General features: G+C 44.7%; 1 protein-coding gene across 13 annotated transcripts in view; it reads left to right on the plus strand.

The window, feature by feature from the left end:
- Positions 1 to 18,030, plus strand: part of WNK2 (WNK lysine deficient protein kinase 2) — a 121,315-nt gene that overhangs the window by 66,406 nt on the left and 36,879 nt on the right. For 9 of the 13 annotated variants that reach the window (XM_075514592.1, XM_075514590.1, XM_075514593.1 and 6 more), the window contains exons 9-17: positions 634 to 830; positions 3,538 to 3,690; positions 7,191 to 7,382; positions 8,421 to 8,960; positions 11,497 to 11,811; positions 14,660 to 14,709; positions 17,252 to 17,417; positions 17,498 to 17,614; positions 17,778 to 17,945. In XM_075514592.1, coding sequence (XP_075370707.1) covers positions 634 to 830; positions 3,538 to 3,690; positions 7,191 to 7,382; positions 8,421 to 8,960; positions 11,497 to 11,811; positions 14,660 to 14,709; positions 17,252 to 17,417; positions 17,498 to 17,614; positions 17,778 to 17,945 — 1,898 coding nt within the window. The remainder of the gene's footprint in view (positions 1 to 633; positions 831 to 3,537; positions 3,691 to 7,190; positions 7,383 to 8,420; positions 8,961 to 11,496; positions 11,812 to 14,659; positions 14,710 to 17,251; positions 17,418 to 17,497; positions 17,615 to 17,777; positions 17,946 to 18,030) is intronic. The other 4 variants (XM_075514582.1, XM_075514585.1, XM_075514583.1 and 1 more) reach the window with 3 other exon arrangements.

Consider the following 18,030-nt stretch of genomic DNA (forward strand, 5'->3'; position numbering starts at 1 on the left):
GATGCCTGCCCAGTACCCATAGCTGTGCAATGCAGCAGCTTAGCTGGGCAAACGCTCTGCATGAGAAACTGTGTCAGAGCTCTGAATGGTCCTCCGAAGTCATTGCAAACCTGCAAATTATTGTGTTATCTGTTCCTCATCTTGAGGTATTGCTATATACTCAAGTAGGGAATGATTTGCTGAACTAATAAAGCGTACAATATAAAGAATTTTGTAATTTTCAGTGCTACTAAGAAAAAAGGCGTTAAAGTCAGTGCGTCCCCAGGAGATGTAACTCTGAAAGTCTCCATGATCTGCTGTGAACATTACAATTGGGGTTTCCTTTCCTTTCATCCTACAAAATCTATAGATGTCTGCAATTCTTAATGTCAACCTTATGCCCTTTAAAGGAAATATCAATGTGCCTAAAATATCATAGTGCACAGAAATCCCTGGGGACGGTTTTTGGCTTAAGAGCAGCAGTATGTGTCTTTTGTAGAAAATAACATTTGCGTTGTATAATTTATTTATATAATGGAAAGGGCTAGGCTAGTAAAAATGCTAATTACGTAAACTAATGTTGACCTTGCTCTAAAATCATTACTTGAATGTTTGGAGTTGTTGAGCTTTTAATAAAAAATATTGTTCTTTCAGCTGACAGCACATTTGACAGTGGCCAGGGGTCCACTGTTTATTCAGACTCCCAAAGCAGCCAGCAAAGTGTCATCTACTCGTCTCTGCCTGATCCAGGACCTCCTGCTATCCAGCGGGTGTATAGCCCTCCTCTGAGCGAGAGCCAGGCTGTGCCCCATAGCCTTCAGCAGCTGGGGCACTACCAGCAGCCCTCAGGAGTAAGTCTAAAGCTTTTCAAAATCGTTTTGTATCCTAGATCATACTTAATGGCTCATTTATGCTCTTGTTTTCAGTAGGTGTGGATTCCAGGGCTTGCTTCATATATTCCTCACTCAGCTCTACCAACGGTGACTTGCTTAGTGATACATCTCTAGTCGATCTGAAATGTGCGCTTACTAGATGGTGTCTGGCTAGCTAAATTTGCCGTTCTGAAGAAATGCTTCAGTGGCAGCTTTCATGCTTGCAGTAAAAAAGCTTCTTATCAATCCGTTGTCACTGAACTACACCAGTACCTTTGCAATTATTAGTTTTAAACTCATGCACGTATTTGAGAACGGGTTTGTTTGCAATATAGCCACACGTTATTGTTCCTTCGTTTGTTCAGGAGCCTCTTGGGCCTGATGTTTCTTCCAGTTGTGACAAAGGTCACACATCCAGTTACCGCCTTTCTGGCTCTGGGTTTGGATTTAATCTCGCGCAGAGACGGCGATGTACATCCATTACCGGGGCTCCAAAACCAGGCACTGGTAGCCCGGTCAGACATTCACGCTTGCTCCCGTTTTCATGCCGTTATGACCTTGACCAAAAGCAGTTAATGGAACTACTGGTGCAAGAACACACACATGCGAGTGAACGTAAATCTTCAGGTGCTTCCAGTGAGAGGCCCAACGCGAGTGCCTTGTGTCCTTCAGAAGCTGTGGCAGCACTGTGTTCCAGTTCCAGCCCGCACCTATTACACGCGGCAGGCAGCGCTCGCGCTGCTCATCGCCGCCACAGTGACCCCGTCGTGGCTTTGACTCCAAACCCAATGTCCCTTCCCCAAGAACCGGGAGAGGAAAACGCGTATCTGCAGACTAGAGAAGAAGAGGCAGCAGGCGCATCACCTCTGCTGGCGCTGGGAACCTCTGCGCACCCTACGGAGCTAATGGTTCCTCACCAGCCTCGTCAGGCATGCCTAGCCTCTTTATTTCTGTCCGGCCAAGATCAAAACCTGTCAGAAGTCTTGATGCCTGTTGAAAATGCTCACTCCCCAGGTAGCCAACTCCCGGAAAACTCGGCATCTCAACCTCTCCTGCAAATCAGCAGGCCATGGGGCAGAAGTTTAGACCTGCCTCTGTTACATGAATCTTTACAATACATAATTAGTCAAAAGACCAGTTCTTCTCCCATGAGATCTGCAGGAGTTGCAGAAAACGTTCTGCCTTCTGAATCCTGCAATGGTGGAGAAGCCAGCGTGCCTGGATGGTCCCAGCCCTGCTGTAAAGCGTGTGCTGGCAAAGCACCGCTGGCAGAGAGCAAGCTGGTGACTGCAGCTACCCTGGGCAGTGGAAGCAGCCTGCCTAGTAAAAATGATAGTAACGATATGGTAGGTTAAGTTTTGTTTTGTTTCATCCTATTTAAGAGAAGAAAAAATAAAATCCAGGACCAATGTTTACTTCCTGCTTGATCCAGATTTACCCTATGTACTTGGGAAGTATGTAATTTTCCCTGGTTTTACCTTATATTTCCCAAAATGCTTGCAAGAAATTACGAACTGTACTTTGTGAATGCATTGAAACATGACTCCATTTACCTGAAGGAAAAAAATTCATCCTTGGCATCTGTAGCCAGCTCCTTGCACTGTGGAAAGCACCTTTCCTGTGTGCATACACCTCCTGGGATGCATCCTTCCTCCTTTCTTGTTCACCTGAAGCACTACCTTAACAACTCTAAATATAACACTCAAAAGGCACATCTTGAGCAGAGTTTTTTTATTAAATTGAGCTGTGCAGCATACTCTTTTAGAGGACACTCATAATTCCATTGATAGGTTTCAGTAATTTTAACCTAAATGCATTACTTTTTTTCGTGATTGAGGGTTTGGCAAGATAATAACCTTTATTCACGAGCAAAATATGTCTCGTAGCCTTTTTTCTTTTCTGATGGGGTTTCCATATTTTTTTTCTTCCTGCGATAACCTAGGTAAAAGGTTCCAAGGTTTGAAAATCTCAGGAAACACAGGAAACAAAAGTCTGACTCAACCTTCTATTTTCCAAGAAAATAAAAATCACTGTATTTATCTGGGAGATTATTTATCAAGATAACAAGCACATAACTGGAGCTGTAGTAGGTTTTTTTAGGCTTATGAGCCTCAGTCTGGCATACCGTTTATTTTTAATGTATCTACTTTGTTTGAGCTGAAGTTTTAGAGAACTGCTGCTGTTGCCAACCTTATCTGAATTTCTTTTCATTTTTTTTGTTTTCACTTCCACTGTGGTTTTAATTTGTTTCTCATTTCTCTATTTGTTTTCTTGGCATCCATTTCAAGTAAATTACCTGCTTTTTTGGAAGATAAAGATTCTTTATGGAATTTATAAAAATCTTGGTGAAGATCAGTTTCTTTTTCACCCAGTTGACAGCTTGTTGCTGATGGTATAGCCTCACTCTGTGTGTGCTTTCAGTGGCTTTACTGGTCTGCACGCTTGCTTCCAGAAAGAAATGCAATGCAGTTTGGTTGTCTTACTGGGACTTTGCCGACTCTTTTCCACGTGTTTAGATTAAGTAACTTTCCTTTCCTTGCAGATAGCTTTCCGTATCTTTTTTCCCCGTCTGTGTTGTACGAAGTACCCAGTAGACCATTGCCTTGCAGTTGTGTTCTTGGTGAACAGTTGCAGAGACTCCTGACGTGAGGGTGACTTCTCTAAAGCAGTGCTCTCCCTCCTGCAGCCTGGCCTCCCCGCCGTTCCGGCTGCGCCCGCGGTGCTGTCCCAGCGGCCCCAGCACTACCAGGAGCCGGTGATGCCGTTCCCCGTCGTCCAGCCCACCACCGTCGCCTCCCTGCAGCTGGGGCAGCCGCAGCCAGTGCTGGCCAGCCAGCAGGTGAGTGCTTGGCTGCTGCCAAAAAGCGCTTTTCTCATCCCGTTCCTTGCCCTTGCTTGCTCCAACCCATACCTGTAGCAAGTTTGAGGCGTTTGAAACTATTGAACTGCAGCTGGAGAGACTTAGGGATGGGGCAAAGGGCGTTGGGTTTAAGGGACGGGAGAGCGATGGGCTTGAGGACAATTGTTGTGTGATACCTTGGAACGTCTTGATGTAGCTTAAGACTTCTCTTCCATTGTGGCTTAACAGCATTGGCTTGAACCTTGCCTTGATTTCAATGTACTGTCTTGGTCCCTAGAAATCAAATAGTTTTTTATTAATTTTGTGTTATTATTTGGCAGCTCCTTTCTAGCCTGAAAGGTTAGAAAGAGACTCTGTTGCCTGGTGTCAGTTGTCTTTAAATCCTTGGCAATGCTGCTTTTTGACTTGTGCACGTGTGTTAAATATAGTTCAATACAGGCATCCAGCCAGTAGCTTTATCTTCCAAGAGAAGACTGTCTCTCTCTGAATTGTCTCCAAATAGGGATTCTTTGTGCATTTTGAATTACCACACTCCCCCCAAAACCTGTGTTCCTTAAAGGTATTTACAAAGCACCTCTTCCAAGCAGCCGAGGGGCAGCGGCGAAGGCTGCGGTTGCTCCCTGTGCCTCCGCACAAGGTGCAGCCTGTAAGGAATGCAGCCGCAGACCTGTGCGACGTGGTAACTCATGGCTCACTTCTGTGATTCTGCCAAAAGCTTGGCTTCCCTTGGTAGAAACTGTTGACGGGGCTGGGGAGTGTCTGTATACTTTGTGGCTGGCATGTATCATACCTCTCCAAGCCTTTTTCGTTATCCACATTTATCTCACAGGTTGCTTTTTTTTTAACATGCTCTATTCTTCTGAAAGCATCAGTATAAGAACAATGTAATTTGGCTCCTTGAAAAACACATGCTTATGTGAAGTTTTGTCATAGATCAGGTTTTTTTCTAAAGGGCAGGGATATTCTCACGGTTCTCTCAGCCAAAAGTTTTACACTTACGCAAATTTAGGACCTCACCAGTTGCACAGATCTCTCTAGTGGCCTCTGGAGCTTTATGCTGACAGTTCAAAATCTGTTGTTTATTTTCCCCCATGAGTAAATGCTGGTTTGGAATAGGATATTTGCCCAACTTGCTCAATTTCTTTCACATGCCCTTTCCTCGCAGCGTTGCTGTCTCTGGCAATAATTCTATCCCTGATAGTAAAAGGATTTAATAACTAGTCTGTTTTCTAATCTTGACGGGAAGTCCAATAAAAGACTGACTTTTTACAGTGTTGTTATTACAGAAACAGGTAAAATGATAACGTTTCTGTCCCGAACTTCCCAGAGCACCTGTGTACCTCGGAGACAGAAGTATGTCTGGTATTCCCAGAGTCTCCAGGCACGATGCTCTGAGCAGTGGAGATCTGCAGTCTATTGAGAATGAACAGTAGGGCAGGACAACAAAAGAATGGGAAATCAGGGTGAGAAAATTCATCTGTCGAACAGAATGGAATGTATTGATCTTGTATGGTTATTCACTGATGGCTCAGACACATGGGATCAATATTGCATCACCTCAATATTTTTTTTTTCCAATTTGGGTGCATTTATAATGTTAAGGTTATAATGAGGCAAAGTTAGCATAATTCATTTGGATATTTTCCCCTCCCTGTGCCTCATCCAATTCACAAGCATTTTGTGAAACTCAAGTTGAATTGAAAATGGAGGCTTAAGGAAGCTGCTTAGTTCCGTGAGCACCATTTTTCTGCCTTTAAGGCAGTGTCCTCCCGAATCGAAGGTGGGTTGAACAGCCTGTGTCAGCGTGCTCAATCCGCAGTTATCTGTGGGCAGCCTGTCTGAGCTGCGGATTAACCCAGCCCGGGATGCCGAGAGAGCGGAGCTGGCTCTGTGCTGGCAAGGTTGTTTAGCTCCAGCCCGGCGCCGTGCGAGTGACTGTTCTGCGCCTGGGCTCGGGTCAGGTCTGGCAGGAGTTTCCCGTGTTGCAGAGCTGAGGAGCCTGGTGGAGCAGAGCTCGTGCGGGGGACAAGCGGGGGCTGCCCCAGTGCCTCAGGTGGGGTCCGTCTCCGCCGGTTTGCTCTGTCTCCTCACCAGCGCCAGGCCAGCTCCTGCGGAGCTGCTTGTTTGCGTCGGCACTGCCGTTCCCCCGAGTCTGGGATTTTAACTGGGTAAATGCCCCTGCTTTCCCAAAGCCTGGAATGGCAGAAACTGCAATACAGAGCCTCATCGTTAGTTTTTTCTTTAATGTGGCAAGGTGAATACTCAGGCAGGACTAATAGGTGCTGAGGAGCTGAGCTGGTGCTGCGCAGAGTTCCTCAGTGCCGCCTCCAGCGTCTTGCACCGCTTGTGGCATTCGGTGCGTTCAGCCCCGGACACTCGCTACCAGTCGCCAAATACTCTTTTGTTCACTGATCCTTGTATTGGAAACTTAGCAGTCGTGGCTGAATTTTAGCTATTTAAGGGTGGATGGCATCTTGCTTCCTTGATACATCTTCTACAGTTTTATTGCATTAATACCTAAAAACTCTGGTTGAAGACTCCTGCTACTAAGAAAGTGCAGAGCAAAATATCACAACACGGATTTACAGTGGAAGTGGTGAAGATGAAAGATTATAATGCTTGGCTATTCATTTTACAGTTACCTTTTGACCATCGGCATGATGCTAGGTTCTATGTGCTGCAGAGCCCGGGTGCAGCAGTCAGTCCTCTGGTCCCAAGTAGGTCAGTCCAGAGCCAGCGTGGTGCCTCCGGGCCAGGCTTCTGAAACAGAAGATTTTTTTTTTTAAAGTACTTTCAGCATTAATTAGAGGAACTGAAGAAGGAGATACCCATAGCGTGGAAAACACAAACGTTCGTTACTGATTATTTGCAGCTTTAATGCAGCTTTTTATTTCTATTCTACTGTGTGAAATCTGGCAGGCCAGTGGAGCACTGTTTTCCCAGGAATGGTAAAACTGCTTTTTTGGCTGCCACATTGTTACTACAGCACCTCAGAAATAACTGGGATCCAGCTTTTACTATAATTATTGTGTTTTAGTCATGTCTCATGTAATAAGTGTTGTATATTTCAATGCCTGCTACATTATGAAGTCAGTTTTTGAATGCCAAGATTAGCTGGGTATAATCTGCATTAGTAGGAATCTTTGAAGTTAGTAGGTGGGGATTTTACAGGGCCAAGTAGAACAATCTCTGGGATTTAAAGAGCCTGAGTCATTACAAATAACCTTTCCAAGACAGTTAGAACTTGTCTTTTCAGGTAATGTATCTTGCATTTAAATGCATTTTAAACATAGGCTCTTGTACAGTGTTTAAATTAGGAGCGCCCTTCTCTTCTATAAACCGCCCCTGCTCCGAGCGACAGGTCCCTTCTGGCTGGGCAGCTTGAACCAGAGGGAGAAACAGGTGGCTGTGTCCGGTGAACTGGTTCTGCCATAACATACAGGCTATAACCGTTGTCTTATTTGTCTTTTCTTTCCTAGCAGCAGCCCATATCGCAGCAAGCTTCTCTGCAGCAGGTGCTTGCCAGCCAGCCAGTTTGCCCAATCCAGCCTGCAACCCATCTGTTGCCCCAGTATCAGCCCCAGACCTCTCAGGTGGCAGCTAGCAGTACTCCACTAAAACCCCTTCAGATTTCAACTGTGCCGCAGCTTCCGCCGGTGGCCCCTTCCCAGGTAGTATCTTTGAAAACTGTGCGTGAATACGTCCATTTGAGTAAAGCTTTCCAGCTAATAATTAACATGATTTGCAGTTTTTGTGTGGCTATTTTGTGTGCATGCCAGTTTAATTAGTCCATAAGAATATAGCTTTTTCCTAATTCCTGTATTTTTCTTTACTATTTGTTTTTGTTTGGTGAAGCAAAAATCTCCTTTGGGAGTAATCCTGTGTCATGCCTAGAGAATCCAGTTAATGGCACTTACAAAACTGCAATAACTGCTCCCTCCCTCCCCATGGCATACTCTCTTCCCCACCCCAGGCTTAAGAGCATGAGAAGTTGCCCATTTTTTTTCCTGTTTCTGAGCTCCTGACTTCACCACTTTCCCCACCACCCACCCGCCCCCTCCCAAGCTCTCAGCCCAGTTTCTGTTTTCAGGAGCAGGGGCGGACTCTGTCCTTGGCCGGGAAGGGTTTGTTGGTGCTGTTAGTGTGTTTGCTAGTGGCAGCCACCATGATGTGGAGCAGCTTGCGCCAAAGGGAAGAGGCAAGCTGCTTCCGTGATGACGTGGTAGTTAGTCTGCTACGTCACTGGGAGGTTTTGATTGTAAAAAACCTTTTATGGGATCTTCTGTGCTGCCTGGGTGGCAGCCAACCCGTTTAAAGACAAGGGGTTTAAATTGTCTTACTGAATTTTGCATGACAGAGTTTTGCATTTTGTCTGGTCCAATTCCTTTTCATTTCTGTTAAAATGAAAGCAGCTTTTAATTAGTATGTTGCTTGAAGCCTTCAAGCTAGTGTTAGAAATAGTTTTAAGCTTCGAAGGTATAAAAACGTCCCCCAACATGAAATTCTTTCTCTTTTACTAATGATTTAAGCATAAATGGGGTTTTATTACTGTTTATAAACCTCGGGAAATGAATGGAAGTGATTAACAAACAGACATAATTATCATCATGGCACAGGTGATTTTTTTAATGTACTTGTATGGCAAATGAAACTACTTTGTACCATCAGTGAAAGCACTTGCAATTTATGTGATATTATATTTTTTTCAGATTCCTCAGTTTCCTGTCATTCCTGCAATTACTCCTCTGGCAGGACTTGACAGCCTTCCTCCAAACCTCTCTGATATACCTGCTGCAAACGTGCCCCCCATACCTGCTCCTTCTCAGTATTTTGCTCCAGCCGTGATTTTGCCCAGCCTCCCCATGAACCCCACGCTGCCTATGGCACCGAGCTCCCCTGCCATCCCCATGCAGGCAGTCAATCTTCCTCATACAACCGTGGCTTCTTTGGTCTTGCCCTGCCAAACAATAGTGCCAAATATGTCGGCTGCTACGATACCATTGCTTGCCGTGGCTCCGCCGGGAGTGCCAGCGTTGCCACCGCATCACGGGGTGCCCCAGCTCCCCCAGCAGCAGATGTACCAGACCACCTTCCAGCAGATCATTCAGAGCGAAGCACCCTCTCCCCATCACACGCAGAGCACGCAAGCAGTGTCCCAGCCGCAGCAACCTCCACCTCCTCAGTCACTTCAGCCAAGCATAATTCATCCTTCAGAACAGACTCTGGCTGCGCCTGGGGCTGGCCACCAGGTAATCTGCTGGGCGTGGGCTGTCTTGATGCTGGACCGTAGGGTGGTTACGGAACGCAGGCGTTCCTGGGGCTCGCTCCGTTGTAAGCATGCACTGGGGAGGGTTTTTCCCTTGCTTTTAAGACATTTTGTTAACTTCTGGACCTTGGTCCCCAAGGTGGTTGCTAGAGCCGTGAAGTCAGGTGGAGCAGGTGAGGTCTTAATCCAGGGACAGGGGAATATCGAGGGGGTATAGGGAATAACCTAACGGGCTTTGGAAAAGGAGCAGACGAGCACTTTTTGAATTCCCTCTTCCTTCTCCCATCTCAAATATGAGAGAAGCATGAGCTGTCATTCTCCTGTGAGAGAAGAGGCAGAGCCATGACAGCGGCTGCACAGCCTTGCTGATGCCTTTGCTCCAGTCTGCGCGTGATGCGTCCATAGGCTGTTGTACGCTCGTGGCAAAATATGGGCGAGCTGGCAGGAGCGAGCGAACCGATAGAGTTGTTTTGATGTAGAACTGCTTTAAAACAGTAAAGGGAAATGGCCATTCGATAACGACTCCAGAAAACTGCACAGAAGAGGTCTGTCAGACAAGAATGAATTCTAGCTGCAGACCCTTTCCCCCTGAAAAGAAATTAAGCGTAAAATGGAGCTTCTAATATTAGCACTATTTACAAGAGAACTGGTTCAGGACTTGTTGACAGTCTGTAAATACTTCTATTGCCACATCTGTGATACGACAGAGTGAAACACAGTCTGACCCAAGCAGGAGAGAGCACTAAATCCGTTCAGAATAGCATTCTTGAAAATCTGCGTTCTACTACATCACTATGCATAACATATTGATTAAAATTCATACCATCCCATTTCAACCTGCCGTATCATGGCATCTTCAAAGTAGTATGTCATTTTTTAATTTCTCTCTTCAGCCGTATATTTGGTACAGAAATATTGTTTGGGAAAATGTAGGCAACACGGAGCCCAAGAGAGTTACCACTGAGCTCATTAGCCACAGCGTTTCCCGTGGCTCTAGAGGGAATTGAATCAGGCCTGTTGCGCACAGCAGGCGTGGCAAACGCTGAACTGGAGAACTGATATTCCCAAACAGTCCTGACCCAGTCGTTATCTATCAACTATGTTTGGATGAATTGCATAGTAATTTTTTTAGGATAAAAACCAGCTGTTACAAACAAAATGGACAAGTGCAGAGGAATATTCCAAAATACATTGTTCTATGTTTTGAAGTACTTTTAATGGGGAGGTATTCCTGTAAATAAAGGCTTTCCAATGCACTGCTGTTTTGGCAGTTGAGGTTTAGCACCTCTGAGTTTAGTTTTGCCCAGCTAAATTATACGTTGAAACATTTTGTGAACTATTCTACTTATATAAGATTAAAAAAAAAAAAAAAATTTCGCTGCTCTTCTGCACCGTACAGCACAGTTGCTATTCTAACAACCTCCATTTAGGCAGCCGTGTAACTGTTATGTGTTGCGAAGCACACCGTGTCTTTATTTTTAACCACGTGAAAACCTGGAATAATAATTTTGGCTCGTATCCAGAATCTGCAGAGAGCATGCTGTAACAAAACTGTGTGGCCTAGTTCTCATCTGAGTCTTGATATATTCTCCAGATAGTCTAAATCTCTAAGTGATGATACTTCAAAAAAGTAAAAATTAGGCAGAGTTTTACCTAGTACTAAAAAGCCTTTTTTCTCCCATATTTTCCTTTCTTTCCTTTTTCCTCTTCCCACAAGCTCAGTCCCCTTGGAAAAATACATGATGTACCTAAAAAGAGAACGTTCTGTTCTTAAATGTACAACTCAACAGAACTGTTATGCAGAATAACAACATAGTCTCTAAGGTAGTTGGCATCTAATCGCATCGGTCCGGTTCCCACAAAGCGCTTACGCACACGAGTTATTTTAAAGCACTGAAGAAATCCACCGATGTAAATGAAACTTCCGCTGTGTGCGTAACACAATGAAGCCTTTGCAGGATTGAGGCCTTGGTGCTTAGCACGTCAAGGGGGATCTTAAATGCTTAAACTAAATGGAAAACGATGTCTTCCGTAAGACACCGGTGTATATTCAGTAAAAAAGAGTTAATTGTGTGTTCTAGGCCAGCTGCTGGTTCTACATATAAAACAGATTTTTTTAAAAAATCCTGATTTAGATTATGGGTAGAGTATATTTTTCTCTGCATGGACATTGTGGTATGCTCGTTGAAAGCAGCGCAAGCGATTCAGGACAACAAATTCATAACCTAAGATTTTAGTTTCTTAGCAAAATACGGCTTTGTTTCTACAAAGTAAATAGCGCCTGAGCGATACGCACATTGCCGTAATTATATAGGAAGAATCCTTAGATTTTTATTTGATCATTTCAAAGCAAGTTTAAGCTCTTCAGTTACCTTTCCAAGCAGAGACCACACAAATACAGTCTCGCTGCAGAAATACAATCGTTTTTCCCTGAACTCCGGTGCCTTTAGTACCTTGCCATGTAAGTCGCAAGCACTCTAAGCAGAGATTTGTTTTAATAGCTGTCTGTTGTGTTACAGCAGATTACTGGACACACTCAGTACGCTTTGGAAGCTGGAGCCCAGGTGCCTGTGCTGCCTGTGCAACCTTCGATAGTCATGTCACCGCCTTTGCAGTTGCAGCCCGAACTGTTGCCTCCCCGCGTCGCTCCAGAAGGCATTTCACAGATTCACGGCAGCCTTGCTACGGCTAGTCCGCCTGTCCCCATAGATCACTGTCTGCCTCTTCAGCCTTCTGGTCTGCTGCAGCTTCAGCCCGATCTTTCCCAGCCGCTGGGTCAGCAGCTCCCAGCTCCCTGCTCGGCTGTCCAGGCAGTCGCAGAGACATCTCAAGAGGTAGAGCCCTTTCCTCTAACGTAACTCACCAGCTTCACCCTTAACCTTCTTTCTTACTTCTTTGTGAAATAATGGGCTTATTTCACAAGGGAGATTATCCTGGCTCACCATATAGAGCCACTTGTCCTAGATGCTAGCAGCTCTGGGTCAGCAAAAAATTGGCTCTTTCAAATGAAGCTGGAAACTGCATGTTGTACCTTGTGAAATGTCTCCTCCAAGTCATGAGGCAGCAGCACTACGCTCCTCTTTGTCCATAGCTGAGCACAAGCACAGAGCTAGAAATTACTTTAAGGTCAGTAAGAAGCTGTTCTGTAGAGTTTCATCCGTGTTTTGTCCAGTCTTGTTTTAAATGTGTCCAGCACTTGTGCACCTAACCATCATTTGCCTTAAACTGTTTCATAGTCTGATTCTTCACTATGTAAAGGCTCTTCATGCTCCTCAGCTTGAGCCTTATTCCCATTTCATTTAGCGTTGTATCCGCCGGTATTGCCTGAATTCTAGTCTAGCCCTGGGATTTTTGTTTCCTCAGATATCGGTAGGCGTTCCCAGTTCTCAGTGGTCATATAAGCAAGATACATTTTATTGTTTTCCTTTATAAAACTGTCGGCTCCTCCTGTCTGCTATTTTGACTTTTCTTTCCACTCCCATGATTGTTTGACCTCCAGTCTTGACAGAATGTCACAGAACGTTTCTTTCTCTTCAACTCTTTAATAGATACCCATAAGCAAAGCAAAACAAAGGGTTTGATGTTCGTACCAGATTTCAGTAAATAATTTGTTTGCCACTTCTGAATGGAAATGTCCCTCAGCAATTCTGCTTTCAGAATTGTTCCTCTTGAGGCTCTGTTCTGAGCTACCTTTCCTCCCAAAGTAACAGTTTCCATCCTTTCAGACTAAATCTTTTTTTTTCCCCATGCTTCCATGCACTTGCCACACGCCTTGACTACACAGTCCAGCCTACAAATTTCATTAGAGGTACAGCTTAACTCCTGTTCCAGAAGGTGTTCAGTAAGGATGCTGCTAACGCCAAAACTAGACTCTTGTTCCCCATTTTGCCTGTCCTTCTGGTGGCAGTCTGATTCTTGTCACATAAATATTCCTGCTGTGATGCAGGACGTTTCCGGGTGAATCTTTCTATCCTCTAGGTTAGGTACAGCAGAAGAGGTAGAAGCAGTCTGTAGTGCTTCACTTGCAGAAGCCCCCAGTAAAGCCTGGCTGTCAGGCACGTCCCTTACTCAAGGGATTTCTCCTCCAACTGCCTTTTTTCTGTATGCACTGAGCTCATGTCAGGTTCAATGCTGATGCCAAAGCTACAGCCTTCAATGCAGGGTCCATCCCATTAGAGATTCTGGAAATATGAATAACCTTCATTGTTACTGTGCAGTGTGATATGGGGGATACGAGTTGTCCCATGTTACCTGAGAAGTCCGTGCCCGCTGAGGCACGTGTCTGTCCTGGCACTTCCCTGGGAACATCGACCACTCTTTTGCTAACTTTGTTCTCATATTTCATCTGTAAGTTAACTCCCTTCTCTCGTTCAATTTAAGAAATCAAGCCAATGTCATAGGATGGTCGAATTGATCAACGTGCTCCCCATGCTGATTCTATGACATATATTGCTAAGGTTTTCTTGGGCGTAGGAGGCGTTTCATATCTGTATGTATTCAAAACCCTGCATTTTGCTGCTACTCTGCCATAACGCTTTTATCTCTTATCTTTTGTTTAAATGTGTGGCAGCGCTCACATCCAAACCAATCTGAACTGATCGGGCAAATGAGATTTTGTAAGGCACTTGATCAAGTGCGTTACTAAAATTTAGATACGTTATGTCTGTGTTCTCACTGTTCATTAATTTTGCGGTTTTATTGAAACCGCAGTCCAGCTTGGCGTGGCATATGTGTGGCGTTACACGCAGCGAGTACGGGTGACTGGTTAACCGCTAAGCTTTTAACTCCTGTCTGCCAACTGCTGTGGTATTTAGATGTAGCGATGATAGTCAAGGGGCTCGTTTCTAGCTGTGTGTCTATAGAAGGATTTTATAGACGCATGTTTGTCTCTCTGTATAAATAAATATATATAAAATTATATATATTTATGACTATATTCGGGGTGTGTGTATATACATACACGGTTATATACATGCATAGGTGTGTGTGTGTGTACGTACATGGTAAGTTTGTTGCAGTAGGGCCCGTAGCATCATCATCACAAATTCTGTGAAAACAGGTCTACCCCGTGCGAAAGTCACGCTATCGATGTCTAGCCTAGCATCGCAACTAGTGAAGAGGGAAGCTTTTAGGGAAAATTTCTATTGTGTAGAGAGCAAGAGGACACGATATGAGAGCGGTGTTTTGAAATGATGAATTTTCATCTTTTATTTGTAAGTTCCCCAGAAATTTTCACAATAAGCCAAATACAATGGAAATACTTAACATATTTCAGGAAACTATACAAAGCAATGAAGTGAATTAGCTTGTACTTTATATCCGTTAAAAAAAAAAAAAAAAATTAGGTAGGTGGTGATGTGGATTTGTCCTGCAATCAAGTTTTTCCATTGTGGTAAGGACTGTTTTGTTTCTTTCACCACCTCTTCTGCTTCAGAGACAGCAGAAGGGGACTAGCAGATCAGTGGCTCTGTCCTAAAAAGTGGTTGCACGCAGATCTTGATGCTTTGGACAGAAGTAATGTTGGGATGGTGCAATGGGACATTTATTTTTTTCTGCGTTCCACGAACTGGTTTAACAGAATGGTTTAGGATTACTGGTGTCTCAACAGCAAAGCTTTCTTAAAGGTGTTTTTCATCTGCCAATATAATGCATTTACTTAAATGACTTTTTCTTACATTTTAGGAGCAGGCAATACAGGACAAACTTCAAACTCTGTCACAGAGCTGTGAAAGGTATCATTATACTCTCTTTGGCATAAGAAATGTTTTCTTTCTGGAGGTTGTTTTTCCTCTCTCTCTTTACAAGGCTAAGCCAAATGCCTGGCTTTTGCCTTGGCCGAGAGAAGAGTAGCAGGAGGTGACCAGGAGAAGATGGAAGGGTGCGAGGCTGGGGAGAAAGCTGCAGATATTCTGTGTGCCGTGTGCCTATTTTGGCTCCTCCAACTCTTTTAATTCTTAATTTGGGTGCTGCATCCTAGCCTTGATGTACGTACAACAGCTTTCACTTCAGCACGTAGCCTCTTTTTGTCAAGATGACTGAAGTGGTACAGACCCTGGCTTGGATGCTGTTGAATCTGTATACAGACATGCCACGCTAGTATAAGTGGCTGTATCGTTTATTCCCTCTTCGGGCTGGGTGTGCCTGTATCGCCTTCTGTAATGATCTTTCCCCAGGTATGCCACGGGGAATGGCGTATCGGCGAGAGTTGTGTGTTGAGCCACTCAAAGGTATCAACAAATGTTAGAACACGCGGCCAAAGCCTGTTCTGTGGTTTTGCAGCGCATGAGGTCACGCTCGAGCCTAGTAATGCTAATTACAGACCTAAGGATAAATAACCCCCAGAGCCGGCTCAGCACGCCTCAGAAACAAAAGCAAATTTCAGTTTTTGCCAGCCCTCGTCTGCCTGTTTCTGTACTTGGAAGCAGAAGGGGAAGCAGCACGGTTTGGAGGAAGCAGTGAGGAAGAGCCCTGGAGAGGAAGGCTCGCTGCTGGGCTGGCGAGGGGCTGGCTGGGGGCAGTGGCTGCTGCTCGGGGCAGGACTCCCCTCCCCAGGCATCTGCTGCTCCCCTGCTACGGCTCCTGCTGCGGCACCAGCAGTAAGCCAGGCTTTTCGGTCTTTGGACATGGATAAGGTAGATACGAACAGTGTGTGTTCATAAGCAGCCGAATGCCTTGCCTATTGCAGGAGCCAGCACCAACTTTGTCCTTGTTGATTACAAAGCTTTGGGGTTAGGATTTTAGTGACCCTTTTCTGTTTTCCTGAATAGACAGGATGAGTTAAGATGAGGTTCTTTAAAGACATCTCTCTCTTACTGTTTTCATTCTATCCCACCAAAAAAGTTAGCCTGACACAAGTCAGTGCAACCCCACGACCTTAAAATGGAACCTTTTTTCCCAAGAATTTGCTGCTTTTAAATACTGCGTGGAAAGTGAAATCTAATTTTTCGTGATTATGGGTCAGTTCTGGCTATAAATAAGTTAGACAAAATGAGTTCATTTTGTCTATCTAATCTGTTGTAGAAAGGCACATCAAATTTTCAGTCATCTATCGCATTCTAATTTGCCTGTTCCAGAATAGCGCTTGAAAAGCTGACTGCAGCAGCACGGGGAGTCTGCGTCGGCACACGCCTCGTAGGTGCACAGGGAGGTCTCTCTTTTCCAGGCGCGTGGGTAACTCGGCGCTGGAGTGGGGTTGTGCTTTTGTAGAGTGCAGGGCAATGGCACACGAATCAAATGGCTGGCAATTGCGGCAAAGATGCGATCTAGAGTATATCCTCTGCACACAACGTGTTCGCTTTCCTAACGTACAGTTACACGTACAAGGTAGCTGCAAAGGGAGTAGAAATAAGCTGTTCTGCGCAACTAGTGCAGAACAAGAAGCAAAGGCCTTAAATTTAAGCAAGGGATCGATAGGTTAGACTTAAATTCTTCTGCGCCTGTATGGCTAAATGAACACAGGCATAAATTGCCCAGGAAGGTTATGAAGTCTCACGGGAGCTCTGTACGATCAGGTTACCCAAACCTCTGTGAGGACGGGTTTAGACAGAGTTGGTCATACCCTGGGGTAATAAATAGGCCAGATGGCCTTACAAGGTTCCTTCCTGACATGGGTTTTATGAACCTCTGAAAATTTCCTGCAAATTACTTGCATGTTGATGTTTTCTGTACATGTCATATTACAATAAGGTTGTTAGCCACTACTGTTTTGGCTGTTAAAAATGGTATACTGTTGCTAGCTGGTCACCTGGGATATTGTGGCATAAAACCTTCTTTCTGGTTCTTGAGAACTGCAGAGAGAGGAGAGGCAGTCTCTTACGGGATGCTGTACCGACTTCTCACTCTCTTCCTTCACCTCCGACAAACATAAACTGACCCTGTTTAGACCGTCCGCTGTGAGTGCGGACAGGCAGGGCTTGAGAAAACTGGACCTTAGAAAGAGAGGAACTTGTGCAGTTCAGAGAGGGACTGTAAGGATCCCTGAAGTGAAGGGATTAGGGGGATGTAGTGATATATTGAGTGATGGGACTTTCCCTACGGTATTGGCAGACACGTTAATAAATCATTATTAGGTGTGATAGCCAAGGAACATGCCTGACTTGGCGTAGTCCCTTCAGGTACTGAGCATCTTTCAGTAGCGGGCTCAGTTTGGGTCAGAAGAGTGCAGATGTGCACTTTTTTTTTTTGCAGTCTCTGTTGTGTGTCTTACCTATGCATAAGTCCATCGTGTGTGACAGCGGTTTTATTTTGGGGTTTTTCTTCCTTTCTCTTACAAAGCTACATGAGTCCAGATGTTGCTTCTGGTAAAGAGATGAGTGACAGCTTTGAAGGAGCAATAGGAAGTGGAAAACAAGAAGGAAAGTCTTCAAAGAAACATAAGAAATCTACACGAGCTCGTTCACGCCAAGAGAAGTCCAGCAGACCAAAACTGACCATATTAAATGCAAGTACAGTCTCTTTGAGGGTAACTTGAGGACTCCTTTGGCTGCGCCAGAGATAACTGTTGTTCGTCTTTGCCTGCAGGTTTGTAACACAGGGGATAAGATGGTGGAGTGCCAGCTTGAAACACACAATCACAAAATGGTGACTTTTAAGTTTGATTTGGACGGTGATGCGCCAGAGGAAATTGCTACTTACATGGTAAGACTTGGTGATGCGGCTGCCCGCAGGCTCTTAACGCACCAAGTCGCTTCAGCCAACTTACTCTCCTATGTGCTTGTTGACAGAGCTTTCTGGGAGCTGTGGAACGGGGCGTTAATTGAAACGCTGCTGTTTTCCTCTTTCTTTTGATGCGGCCTTATAGGTAGAGAATGAATTCATATTGCAGAGTGAAAAAGAGACATTTATTGAACAAATGAAAGATATAATTGATAAAGCAGAAGATATGCTTAGTGAAGATACAGAAGGAGAACGAAGTTCTGATCAGGGAACGAGTCCCCAGCAAGACACCGACAGACTGGAAATGAACGAGGTAAGAAATGTTAAAGATTTCTAGTTTGATTCCTTTTTCTTAACAGCCAGTTACTGTAAATTAGTTTTACATCCTGTGTTTAAAA

This window comes from Mycteria americana, chromosome 11 (assembly GCF_035582795.1).
Source record: "Mycteria americana isolate JAX WOST 10 ecotype Jacksonville Zoo and Gardens chromosome 11, USCA_MyAme_1.0, whole genome shotgun sequence".
In the NCBI taxonomy this organism is placed as follows: Eukaryota; Metazoa; Chordata; class Aves; order Ciconiiformes; family Ciconiidae; genus Mycteria; species Mycteria americana.